General features: G+C 41.1%; 1 protein-coding gene across 6 annotated transcripts in view; it reads left to right on the top strand.

The window, feature by feature from the left end:
- The window catches only part of adgrb2 (adhesion G protein-coupled receptor B2), a 118,289-nt gene extending 107,345 nt beyond the window's left edge, over positions 1-10,944 (top strand). For 4 of the 6 annotated variants that reach the window (XM_041233842.1, XM_041233846.1, XM_041233847.1 and 1 more), the window contains 8 exons: positions 626-797; positions 987-1,082; positions 2,120-2,159; positions 2,787-3,433; positions 4,955-4,990; positions 5,818-5,922; positions 9,510-9,563; positions 10,681-10,944. In XM_041233842.1, coding sequence (XP_041089776.1) covers positions 626-797; positions 987-1,082; positions 2,120-2,159; positions 2,787-3,433; positions 4,955-4,990; positions 5,818-5,922; positions 9,510-9,563; positions 10,681-10,851 — 1,321 coding nt within the window. In that variant the 3' untranslated portion in view covers positions 10,852-10,944. Of the gene's footprint in view, positions 1-625; positions 798-986; positions 1,083-2,119; positions 2,160-2,786; positions 3,434-4,954; positions 4,991-5,817; positions 5,923-7,823; positions 7,873-9,509; positions 9,564-10,680 lie in introns of all 6 variants that reach the window. The other 2 variants (XM_041233845.1, XM_041233843.1) reach the window with 2 other exon arrangements.
- Positions 10,945-13,718: the final 2,774 nt, after the last annotated feature.

The following is a 13,718-nucleotide window of genomic DNA, read 5'->3' as shown; positions in this document are numbered from 1 at the left end:
AAATTGATTGGAATCAGTGCCTACAGTTACATCACACATTGGATTTACAATTAAATCTCAGTGTACATGTTTTTAAATTCACCACTTAAAAAAACAAAAAACAAAGTACAGCTAGTTTACTATAGTATACTATTGTATTTCATAAAGTATTCTGTAGTATTGGCCACTACTATATGTTTTTCAATATGGCAAACTGGTAAAAAGTGCAGCTTATCGATTTCGATATTCTAGAAATAGAAACTGACTAGAAATGCTGTGTCTGTTAATGATTTGAAGGTAAGAATTAAGTTAAAGAACTAGTGTCCGTAAAGGTTTATTATCCAGAGCTTCAAGTCCTGGTATCTTCATTTGAACTTTTTAGACATGCTTAAAGACTCCAGTCTAATAGCAGTGTTTTCCAGCTCTGTAAAACCACCCCTCCCCCTCACTGATCGCAGTGTCCGTCCCTGTCAGTCTTCATGTATTTAACTTTCTTGTGTGTCATTTACTCAACCTCTTGTGCAATTACAAGATTGTCTTTACTTTTTAAAGTAAAAATCCCAGTTGGCTCACTAGTGCAGTAGCCTCTTGTTGCCTGTGTGTAAATGTGTCTGATGTACCTCTTTGCCCACTCCCCTCTCCCCAGGGCGTCTCTCTGGAGCTCTTGTGTAGTGCTCCCCCTGCTGGCTCTCACCTGGATGTCAGCCGTGCTCGCCATGACAGACCGGCGTTCCACCCTGTTCCAGGTTCTATTCGCTGTCTTTGATTCGGTGCAGGGCTTTGTCATTATCCTTGTGCACTGTGCCCTGCGCAGAGAGGTAAACGCGCGCTCTTTATACTGCCTTATTCCAATAACTGGAAGAACGTTTGTTGTAAAGCTTCTTCCATGGTCTTAGTTTCTTGCAAGTTCTGTAACATTAGCAGTTTGATTTTTCGCTTTACAAAAAAAAAAAGTTGTTGCAAACTTGGTAAATGCTTGGCTAAAAAAATTGTTGCAAACTTGGTAGGTGCAGGATGCTGTGAAGAGCCGCATGGGGGTCTGTAAGAGTGAGGAGAGCGAGAACTCTCCCGATTCCTGCAAGAACGGCCAGGCCCAGATCATGGTGAGTCCCCTCCCTACCACGCACCCTCACAAGCAGGGCCAGACCTACAGCTCCTGGGGAGAGGCTCCCACACACAGGGGGAGCTGCAGCTTTGGGAAAGGGGTTCTCTAACCACGGACTGCCATTTGTAGAAAAATAAATAGGTATACTCAAAAGAAACAGGCTTCAGCTGTGGCGCTGTGGTGCGTTTTGGATTCACGACTGTAACGTGTATTGTTATCCTTGGGTTATTACTGTTTTTCTAAAATGTATGAGTTAATTTCTATCTATCTATCTATCTATCTATCTATCTATCTATCTATCTATCTATCTATCTATCTATCTATCTATCTATCTATCTATCTATATATATATATATATATATATATATATATATATATATATATATATATATATATATATATATATATATATATATAATCTGTCTAACCATGGATTATTATTAATAGTATTATTATTTATTAAGTCACTGCTATGTTTGTTATTCTATGGGGTATTTAAGGATTACTGTAGGGTGTTTTCACTTCACAACCCCCCTGATAGGCCCCCTGTGTATATAGATCTATGCTTCCTACAAGACACAGAGCCCACTTGGAGGCAGTGTTCCATATTAATCCATTGATTCCGCTCCAGCTTATTTCTAACTGGCTTCCTAATTGTCACCCCACACACACTCAAGGCATTGTATCTCACTTGGTGGTTTAGTGTCTGAGGTGTTATGACATGATGGGATGGAAAAGAGAAACAGGTTTAATAAGAGCAGAACAGAAACCAAGCTTGCGTTAAATTTAAAGAAGAAAGATGTCACACTTGAGCAACCCTCTAAAATGATTTGTGCATAATGCCAGAGGATAATAGAATACGTTTCTATTCAAGCCTTGCGTATTAATATGATTCTCTAGCATTGGACTGTCACACTGTAGCTTGCCTTGGGTTTTAAAGGAGCGCTGTCTGTGAGTGCAGGCCACTGGCGTGAGTCTTTTATTGTTCTGTTCTCTTTTGTTTTGTTTTTAACTCTCTCTGCTGCCTTTTTATAGACAGATTTTGAAAAGGATGTGGACCTGGCTTGTCAAACAGGTAAGATGACAAAGCCACAAATCTATTACGAAAACCATTTGAATACTTGGCATTCTCAACATAGTTTAGGGGTTCGCAACTCCGGTCCTCAAGGCCATTCCACATCAGGTTGTAGAGGTTATCAATTGACTAGCTAGTGGATTGAATCCTGAATAGATATGTAGTTGGTTCAATTAATAAGGGTATGGTTGTAACAAATGTCTGGGCTGGAATGGCCCTTGTTGTGGACAGCATGCATAGTTACAGGTATTGAATCTTGATCCAAAGACTGTATGTTCCTGATTATTCAATTGAGTAATCCAGAGCTTTGTTGACCCCAGGTTTTGGTTGGTTGAACTGTAGTTGTTCACTCAAGTAGTTAAGGATCTGGCTGGAACAAGATCTTGGTTTGTAATGGACCAAAAGATGAGAGTTAATCAACAAAAGCATTATTCATTTCCCAAGCGTATTTATTACCTAGTGTAAATCCCATTTTACTAACATGAGATTTCATTGTTATACTAGACCAGGGTTTTTAAGCCATATCTGAGCTTCACAGCTTAAGGGAAAAAAAAAAAGTCAACACAACATCCACTCAGCCAAGTTCTTTCTTTTTCTTTCTTTGACGATGGCTTTTATTCTTTCTAGTCATTTTTAAAGAAGTGAACACGTGCAACCCTTCGACAATCACGGGCACGCTGTCCCGAATCTCGTTGGACGATGACGAAGACCCCAAACTCCACACCAACACGGAAGGCCTCCACTTCTCCAGCCTGCCGGGTAACATCCCCCCTCCTAACATCCTGGTCCAGGTCCCGCAGGTGACTGGCTTGAACGAGCTCAACGAACAGACCCTCAAGAAAGATGTGAACCTGGACCCGCGTGGGCCCATGTACTCATGTACTGACAACCATCTGCGTTCATTGGAGCTCAATTGGGCCAGGCCTCAGGAGGCCAGCTCGGAAGGGGACTACATGGTCCTGCCCAGGCGGACAGTCAGCCTCAAGCCCTTCTCCAAGAATGAGGGCAAACCGCTCAACATCAAGATGGAGCACCCCACCCAGCTGGCCCTGGGCCAACGGCCGGCCGAGACGGACATGTACCCCAATTTCGTCTCGGTGGACCACATCAGCATGAACCTGAACCAGTCCTATGGCACTCTCAAGCACCCCCACGGGCTGCAGTTCAAACAGCACCCCTCAGTACGGCAGATCCTGGCCTCAGAGCTTGGGGACAAGAGCAGGACCATGCCCCGGGGCAAGGGAGGCTCCAGCCTGACCGGGGGCTCCTTGGAAGTAAGTAGTAAGAGGCTTAAAGAATCGCTTCCTAAGCAGCGAGTTATTTCATGTCACTCTTTCGTTATGCTGTGTAGAACTTTGGTTTGCTGTTCCAACATTACTGTTTCTTATGCAAATAATTAGTTTTAGTTTCAGTTATGATGGGAAAGACGTCAGATCTGGCTCACACCATTGACTTCTTCCATGTGCAATAGTCTCAGAATATGATGATGGAAGACACCTTACTTTCTTAGGTTTGAAAACTGGGGTAAAAATAAGACAACCCATCAAAACACAGCAGTTAGTGTGGTTAAAGAACAAACGTGTGTGCATGAGGAATTTCAAGCAGGGATTCAGGAAACTAAATGACAGCATGTGATAACCGCTTGGAAGTAATTCTTTAAGGCAGGGAGGGGAAGAGGAGCATTGTAAGAATCTGGGGTTGGGCTCAGCCTGTACACCGCAGTATGAGCTGCTGGCCTGCAAGGTAGGTCCTCCTCCGGCTACACATCACTCGCCAAGGTGAGGCTGGAAAGAGCATTGCTTGTTTTTAAAGGGTGGTTTACTTCACTGCTGCTCGATTAGAACAACAACAGAAACAGGCTAAAGAAATCTCTGCTTTCGGACGTTTCCCAAATCGAAAGGGGTAATAAAGGCTGTGAGGCGCTGTGGTGTTGTCAAGGGCAGGATAAAGAATTGAAGTGTTTTATATTACAGAACTGAGGTCAATTTATACCGTGGATCAGCTGCGGGCAAAGTTGTTACTGGTTTCTACCGTCAGTGATTCAGCACTTTAGTGTGGTCACAGAACAAATGTATGTGCATGGGGAATGGACCTCAAATTACCTTGAAAGGCAGCTGCACTTTTACGTGATTTTAGATCCATTATCTCCTAGTTTGATCAGTGGAGTGCAGAAGTTATGAGGTACTGTACGTATGATGAGTATCTAATGAGCTGTTTGACTGTGACCCCCCTATAACTCAAGGCAGTTGTCCTAGAACTGTTATCCATGTCTGGTTCTTCACATCAAGGCTTACTTACAGCAGCACAAGTCAGGTGGCAGATCCGTGTGATTTGCAGAAGTAGTCTGCAGCCAAACATGTACAAAAAACCCAAGCGGCCACGGAAATAACATGACGGTAATAAGTTTTCCACTTTATCCTCGCTTTAATTGGAAGGCTGCAAGTCTGAACAGAACTCCAAAGTAATGCCCTCCTTGCTCTCACGTCTCCAACATGAATCACAAAGCTAGATACCTTCTCGCATCACGGAGAGGGAGCAGGGTGTTGGTGGAATCAATGTGTTTCTATCCAATCTCTCAGCAAGATTACAGCCTGAGGTGTTTGATCGTTGAAGGTAAGTGTGATAACTATTGAGTTGCCAGCATCACACTATCAGTATAATTGGATGGTATTGGAGCATGGAGTCAAGGCCTGATATGGTTTATAGGGTGTATTGGAGAGGTTTTTTTGTTTGTTTTTTTTTGTTTTAATATCCATGGGAATTACTGTTTTTGATAATCTCTTCTTTTCCTCCAGAGAAAAAGAGTACGGTATTCTGACTTGGATTTTGAGGTAAGATAAAACTGAAAGTGATTCATGAAGTGTGATAGAAAGTTTTTGTTGTTGGGTGATAGATAAGTTTTCCAGAGCCCCGTGAAGATCTGATTCTATTTTATTTTATTATTATTGAATCCAACATATCTACCTAGTAAAGCTAAAAAAAAAAAAAACTAAAACACTTTGCAATAGGACTTTAATTTAATTAAATTTAATTACTCTTTGAAGATGCATACACATCATCACTCTACCTGCATGTGTACGATCAGCACATGTTTAAAACTTGATTGCGATTGAAGTGAATGGAAATCCTGAGGTTTCAGCATGTGCTGATCATTGCACATTAAAAGTGCTCTCCCATTATAGCTCTACAGTCCAGAGCCCTTGTCACAAGACCAGGCTGTTTGTTTTCCTCCCAACAATGGGAATGAAAGTGCTAGTGGAATGGCATTATGTGGCAAATGGGGGCCATGCCTTTTATATAACCGGTTCTGCGGTACAAAGCACCGCCTTAATGAGGAGAGCTGTAATTTAGGTAGTGTGGATAATATATGCACTTCCAATCTAGCTCTGTTTCAAAATGCAGAGGCGTTCACATTAGCTGAAAGCCTATGATTGCTAAAGATTGCTGCCTTTTCATTTACGTAAGAACTGATAACAATACTCATTTTAGAAGCTATGGAAATTAAAACTGTCAAAGTAACACGTCTCTGTAGCTCTGTGATGGCTGATTGAATCCAGGGATTTACAGCTCAACACAACAACCTCCCAGTCTACGACACGCGCACATGCTAGATTGACATCCCTGCTTACAGCCTGCTGTCGAAATGTTCTCTCCTCAGAAGGTGATGCACACTCGGAAACGGCACTCCGAGCTCTACCACGAACTCAACCAGAAATTTCACACGATCGATCGGTGCAGAGAACCGTCCACAGCGACTTTCAAGGTAGGCTGAAACCGGGTTGTTCTGTGAGCCACTATGGACCTCATGGGGTTCTGCTGGTCGCCTTGCAACAAGTATTGAGAAGCCTTGTTCTCAAAACCTGAACTCGTTCTTTTATTGAAGACTGTCATAAATGTTCTCTAAGGTTAGGGTCCTGTACAGAGAGCTTTAATTCAAAGTCAGTTTGAAAATAGAAAATACAATTTTATATTCACTTGACTGACCCTTTCTGTTGTTAAAAAAAAAAAAAATACCAGTTTCAGGAATACATCTCTTATCTTTGAAAAACAAACTCACTTCAGTTGAAGCTTTTTGAAGAAGGAACACCAATAAACTCCCTGTAAACTGAGAAACATTGTATGAATACAGACTTTAAATAAAGCAAGACTTACAGGTTGATGAATGGAACCCGTATTGAGGCATTTGTTTTAGCTGGAGGGAAGCATTGAAAAAACAGAGAGCTGTATATTTCTAGATTGAATTAGCTTGTCATTGATGATGTGTTTATTGAATGCAAATAATCACGTCTCCACATTCGTATTGCCCTCCAGTCTGGTTGAGTCATTAGTCCTGAATTTAAATCAAATTGTAACCACAGCAGTGGTATAGAGCAATTAAATAAACCATTGGTTGCTTGGTTGCATTCCAGTAAAAAAAATATACATATATATTTTCAAGAATCCATCAACTCTGTAGCCATTCTAGCATTTGTAACGGCTTGCTTTGGTTCCCATTGTAACACGGTACCGTTGGGTCATTGGACCCCACAACCCCTCACTACAACAGAGAGAAAACACCTCTGTTTCATGCTATGGAAAGCAAGATGAAAAAATAGCACCCAAGCTAACAATCCCATTTAGTTTCCAAGAGCACACCCATTTAATGAGTATTTGCTATGCAGCTTACTCCACAAAGGAGCAGAGAAGCACTGAATAAAAAATAAATAAAAAAACAGCAATGACCTTCGTGCATCATGAAAGTCAAAGTAAGCATACTACAGAAAACAAGATACAAGCCTTTCGGGTTTTTAGACGTGTAACCAAGGTGCTGAAATTGCTATCCTTTTACGGTGGAATGAATCACCCATGTTTGTACATGTTGAGTGCAGCTAGCTGAAAGCTTGTCTTCTTTGTAAGACTGGACCACACTACAGATTAGCACTGCATCCCCGTGGAACACTTAATAGCTGCTAGGCTTAGAAATTACCTTACACAAATACCAGATCTCTTTTAAAGCAGTGCTGTATGCTGAATAAAAATGCTTTGAAACATGCTTTTACCAACCACAGTCTTACCATTTTCAAAGCAGGGCTGCATGAACATGAGCATCTCCAACACTGAATGTGAAATAGCAGGAATCATCAGAATATACTGATCCGTACTGGTTTAAATGTCTGCTGTGTTTAGACCCATTGCATTGACAGTGCAGGTTTACTCAATGGAGATCACTGATCATTATCGATGCATTTCGGGAGCTGTAGCAAGTCTCTAATGACTCCATTGCTGTAAAAGATCCAGGTAAACCGTTAAACAGTTAACCCGATCAGAGCAGCTTCAGCATGGACCCAAGACCTGGCTCTGATTCATTTAGTAACTGTTACAAAACGGACCGGCATCTTGAGCTGCATAGAAAGAGGCAGCCGCGATTCAATGCTTGTTCTTTAAAGGAGGATCTCTTTCTCTGGGGCTGGTTATCAAACAGGGGGAGGATGGGGAATTCAGCCTTTCTGAATAGGGGGCTGCGTCAGCCTGATTGAAGGGTCTGGCAGTTCCAATAGTAGGAGCTCCGGATCTTTCGGATACACCCTTGTATTTGTTGCTGCTTGTTTGTGTGTGAATGTTTTATGAGTAACTGCTGTGTGCTTTTAAATGCCTGCCTTGAAAAATGCATGTTTTCTGTCATAGTTTGATAGCCAGGCAGTCAGCCGACCCAAAGGGAGCAATCCTGAACAAGGTAAAAAAATTAATAAATAAATAAAGAGAAATAGTATATGATTAATAAAACATAAATATTATATTCATGTTAATAAAAAACACAAAAAAAGCAAGAAAGAAAAAAAAACAATCCTTTATTTTTCTAACCAGCCCTGTAGAATTAGTAGGCATTTAAGGGGGAAAAAAAAAACATACAGGAAAAGTTTGCATGTTTTTTTTTCAAAATTATTATTATTAAATATGCAAATCCTGGTAGTGCTTCTAAAATGCCAGTTGGCATGTAGTGTGCTTAAGTCTTAGGCTGTAGTCCCTAGTGGCTGTGGATGTTGCAGGACAGGCAAGGAGCGTGAAAATGACTTGGAGCTGCATTTATTATTTTAAAGTTCATGTAGCTAATGAAACCATTCCTCCTCCTACATTCTAGGGTTTCTAAGCAACAGACATCCTGCAAACAGGCATTGGCTTTTAAAAAAAAAAAGTAAGCAACATAAGGATAACTTTTTCTAAGATCGTAATTCCTTTGGTTTTTTGCAAAACGTCCTTCCTGGGGTTAATCGCACCTTTCAAAAAATAAATAAATAAAATGATGCCCTCATATTGCATCCAAAAAGGAGGCTATTAAAAAGCAAGTGTGTTTGTTTCAAAGCCCAGAATGTGGGACTTAAGGAAGGAATGGCTTCTGAAGTTATTATTTGATTAGTAAGGTGAACTTAAAGCTCCTTGCCTCTAAGCATGATCCTTTGCTAAACCACTTCCCTGTAGCAACTGTACAGAAGTCTGCTAGAACCAGTAATGCCTGTATAATTGCACCACGACAAAGCACCGCAGTAACACATTCTGTTCCTTCCTGAAATACATGATGACCAAATGTAATATGTCATCACAGTTGTCAATGGGAGATTGTAACCTATTTCAAGTGCACACACTTTCAAACAATCAAGATAACTTCGAAGCAAGGAGATCGATGGCTTCAAATGTCATTTGTAGACATGTATGTCTTTGATGTTCAGTGGGTTCTTCTCTTTTTCTATTGGTTCAGTGTTCATATTATAGATTTTCTATATGCCTACCTATAGCGGTCTGTCAGCTTGTCTGGAAAACTTGCCAGGATTGACCACACTGCCTCATTCCATTCAATTCATGTGACAAAACATGGTCTTGTCAGTCTCGGCAGTTAGGATCCTCCAGACAAGCTCACAGCCAGGTAAAGACTGATACAGAGAAAAGCTGATTTGAAAAAAAAAAATCAATACTGCCGCATTAGAAGCAGAACAACTGACAGTGATTGGAAACACCATATAAAGACGGGGGGGGGGGGGGGGGCAAACAAGTGAACCCAATGACATCTGAAGGGACTCGCTCTTTAACGGAAGGAAATGTGTACCTGAAGTGGCGTCTTGAATCATTGTCCGGTTGCACTCAAAAATCAGGTTTGATTGAAAAAACCCTGCCACATGGGCCCGCATGTCTCAGTTACGATGAGCGACGTTACTGTGATCGCTTCATATTCGTGCTCACCGGTTGCCATTTAATAATTCTGGGAATGAATGACTGGGGTTACTCTTGTGGTTTGTCTGTTGCTGTCTCTGGGTCCTGCCCCGGGTATTGGTGCATGTGGTGTGTCACTGACGCCAGCTCCTCTTCTTCATGAAACAGAGAGAAAAGCGGTGGAGCATTTCGTCAGCAGGAGGTGAAAAGAACTCTTCGAGTGTGAGTAGAAAACGCTTTGAGACGTGACAGCAGTGTGGTGACCAGGAGACCCCAGTGAGAACGCTCCGCGGCCCTGCGGCTCACACTGAGTCTTCGCAGGGCTGGTTCGCCTGCTCACCCAGCAGGCCATGTGACATTTCACTAACTGTTGCTTCTGTTTAGTCTGGGGGGCGAATGAGCTTGTTTACAGAACGCATAGCTACAGTATATTAAAGCAAGGCAGACGATGATTCAGTTCTGCAGATAGCTGTGATGTGTTAGTTAGCAACAGCTGAAAGCTAACTGGAGCAGCATCAATGCAAGTTCCACTCAAAGCATTTCACCGTGTATATCATACTCCAATGTATATAAATATGCTGAGTCATAGTATGTTAACTGAGGCGCTGTGCTTTTGTATTATTAAGCCGGGGTGATCTGCTCACAGAATAAACCTTCCACCTACCTACAAACCGAAAGAAACGTCTATAATTCAGAGCCACCTCTACAGCCATGACATTATCCTTTCATGACTTTCAGATCCTTGCCGATTCAGTTGCAAACAACAACAAACTTTGTTGCTGTAATCTTAGCCACCCTTTGCTGCCCCCTGGCGGCAGCACTTGTTACTGCATGTTTTTTATCTTTTGTTTTTTATTAACTCCGTATGACTCTGAAATATGATCAGTATTATCCCGTTATTGATATTAGACGTTAATAACAGCATAACTGCGGTTTAGTGAAGGGAAACAGCAGAAAATGCATTTGGATAGATCACTGAAGAGGACGCAGGGTATTATATTATACAGCACTTGCAGTATGAGACAATGTTACTGAGAGAACTTGCAAAGTATTGTAATATAATTTTTAAAGCCATATAAAAAGTGTGCAGTAACAGTAGTGTTTTTGGGTAACGATTTAGTCTAGGAAAAAAAAAAAAAAGTGGTGTTATATATATATATCCTATATATATATAAAAATAAAAAAATATATATATATATATATATATATATAATCATAATCTATAACTTCTGCTGGTATAAATAAAAATTCTGTTTAGAAAACAGATTTCTAAATTAAAGTTTAAACCAAGACGTCTTCGCTTTTTATTTATTTATTGCTTTATATATTTTTTTAACAGGATAAGTCAACTCCAGAAGACCAGCAATCCTGGAACAGCTTCAGAGTAATGACTCTAAACACCATGCAGACAAAGCAGAAAGACAAGCTGGAACTGCACTGCAAAGACTGGGAGACACCCAGCTCAGAAACTGTAGATACATCCGAGGGAGACTTTCAAACTGAAGTTTGATAACAACTTTTAATAACAAAAGAATGAATGAATGGAAGAAAGAACAATCACACACACACACAAGTAAAGAAGAGGCTGCATAACAGTATATATTTTCACACTGACACTTTACAACAAAGAAAAAAAACTTTACAAAAAAAAAAATCTGGAAATGTCTTCATTTTCATTTTTGGAGGGATTTCTACAGCCAGTTTGACAAAAATAAGGAATATTTCAGCACCATTTATTGTTTGTGACACATGTTAAGCCATTTAGATTTCCTTTCGGTGTTCCTTTTCCTATCGGATGGTATAGGCTTTCTCTTTGGAAAAAAAAAAAAAAATTAATAAACAAAACCAATCCACGGCTTTTTGAAGCACTGTGCCAGCTGTTTCACTTTCATTAAGTTGTTTTTTTTTTTTCCTGACAGTTAAAAACACACACAGTAAACTTATCAAACCATTAACAGCTCGGCCATTTAATCTAGGGGCGTGGAAGTAGTTTGAAACTGTTTACCGTATTCCTTTGACTTTAAGACACACTTTTTAACCAATTTCTTCTATTAAAAAATGACCTACTTCTTAATTTCAAGTGCAGTGTAGTGATGACTGGGCACGCTCCTAAGTCAATCAGTTCAGCAAGTGTGGGCTCCCTGGGCACGCCCCTCAGCCAATCAGTTCAGCAGGTGGGGGCTCCCTGGGCACGCCCCCTAGCCAATCAGTTGAGCAGGTGTAGGCTCCCTGGTCACACCCCCTAGCCAATCAGGACCTCCTAATCAGCCCAGCTCTGGGCAGGCCTTCCTGTTTACCACAGCAGCAGTGTTTCGTTATGAGGCTCAGTTCTAATCAGACCCTCGTATTTTTCTGCTTGCCGAGCAGTACCCCTGTTTGGGACAGGGATGAAGCCCAGGTAAGTCTGACTTTGTAAGTGGAGCTCACAGTTCCCTTGGTCCACAGAACAGAGGCAGCTGGTTTATCAGCTGTGCCACGTGCTGTAAGCATTACTGTCTAACCTGTCTGTGTGTGTCCTGAAGGTTTTGAAGCTTCATATGAGCCACAAACACCTCACTGTGAACCCAGACCACTCTAGTACTCAGGAGTGTTGTGGAGGCTCAAGGAAGTTTGGAAAACGCAGGTATTGTCCAGTGCTGTTCTTGCAGTGCTTTGACTTTGTGGTAGAAGGTACAGTTGCAGTTTATTCCTGGAAGAGTGGCCTTGTCTTTCCTTGAGCAACCACGATAAGCTGTCTTCTAGATGAATAAAACGGAATAGAGGGGGCTTTTATCCACTGTAGACAGCAACAGGACAGGTATACTGTCATATTCAATACTGGAAATCAGGGTGTTACTTATAGTATCCCCCAAGAAAATCTGCACAGTGTTGCTTCGAGCTGTATGACTCCAAGGCCCATGATGTGAAACTAGAAAAAACAACTTTATTTTGCAATTTTCATTTGACTCTTTAGCAAAGCAGATTATGAGAGAAACTGTGCTCACATTGACTTGAGGAATTTTCCCACATATCATTTATTGTTGTTGTTGCTGTTGTTTGTACTTTCCACCAACACTATAAGAAATGATAAAAATCTTGCTGTAGACTTGAGCACAGTACACAACACTGATGTGATAACGCCTGTTTACGAAATGAAAACTCTCCAAACTGTTAACAACACATTTTGAATGGATAAAAAAAACACTAACAGTAAAAAAAAGAATAAATCTACTAAGAAACTATGTTAGACTGCGTACAAGCCCCTAAATTAAATGTCTAGTGATGATTTGGAGTAATGCCTTCTGGTTCTTTGCGCCTCTCAGCATTTTTGACCATAACCAAGCATGACCTTGAGGTGACCTTGTTGTGGAATCAACAAAGCCATCCCTATCCTTGGCTCACTAAGCATGAAGGGAGGAGATTTGATAGATTGACGGTAATCATTCAGACAAAATGACAGCAGCACTCAAACTGCTCTGGGTCCTTTAATTAGGGACATGACAGAAAGCAGGGCATGACGTGACATGAGAGGGGGAAAAAAATGCGTAAATAAATGGAAAATCTGAGAATAAGTCACTTTTCTTACTTGAATTCATATAGAATTGTAATTTTTTTTAAAAATACATTACATATGTTAATAAATAGGACCAGTACAAGAAAAATAATCACATTGTACACCCTGGGAAACATGTATGGCTGACTTTACATTTGGAAGCAAGGTAATGTGTGTTTCCTGGGATCAATCACATCACCATTACTCAATCACTTTCTGAACACCCATCAAGCCCATCTTAAACATCACCTTTCTGAATGGCTCTGTGTTCCAGCCTGTAGATATTTCAGCTCCAGATCGCTGAGAGCAGGCTCTGACACCAGCTGTGCAGTGAGCCGCGAGGATGCGTCAGCAGCCGGAGACCCCTGGCAGAGCGTGAATTTAGATCCTCAAACCCTGTGCAGAGACCCTGCAATCACGGGACGACGAGCTCCCTGATTTATACTCGCTCCCTGATTTAGAGGAGCATTGCCCGAGTCTGGCTAGCCCAGCAGTGAAGACGTTATTGAGGGGCAAATGGCAGTGTCTGTTGTTTATTATTACTACACAATTGGGATTTTTATTGTGTTTTTTTTTAATCAATTATAACACAATTGGTTCCCCATTGTATTAAAAGGTGTCAAATAAACCTCCCTCGGTTCTCACCAGATGGCAGCATCGAGCCTCAAGCCATATGGCACCAAGTTTGCTAGCGAGTCTACTGTTTCTGGTATAACTTCTCTTTGTCACAAACAAATCAAGAGGCTGCATTGTCAAAGGCTTGTAAACCTGCTGTATGCAACTTCTGCAGTTTAAGGACTGCCGCCAAGGGTTTGGATTACATTGAAGTTTAATCATTGGAGACA

This window comes from Polyodon spathula, chromosome 32 (assembly GCF_017654505.1).
Source record: "Polyodon spathula isolate WHYD16114869_AA chromosome 32, ASM1765450v1, whole genome shotgun sequence".
Taxonomy (NCBI): Eukaryota; Metazoa; Chordata; class Actinopteri; order Acipenseriformes; family Polyodontidae; genus Polyodon; species Polyodon spathula.
This window is presented reverse-complemented; position numbering and strand designations above follow the sequence as displayed.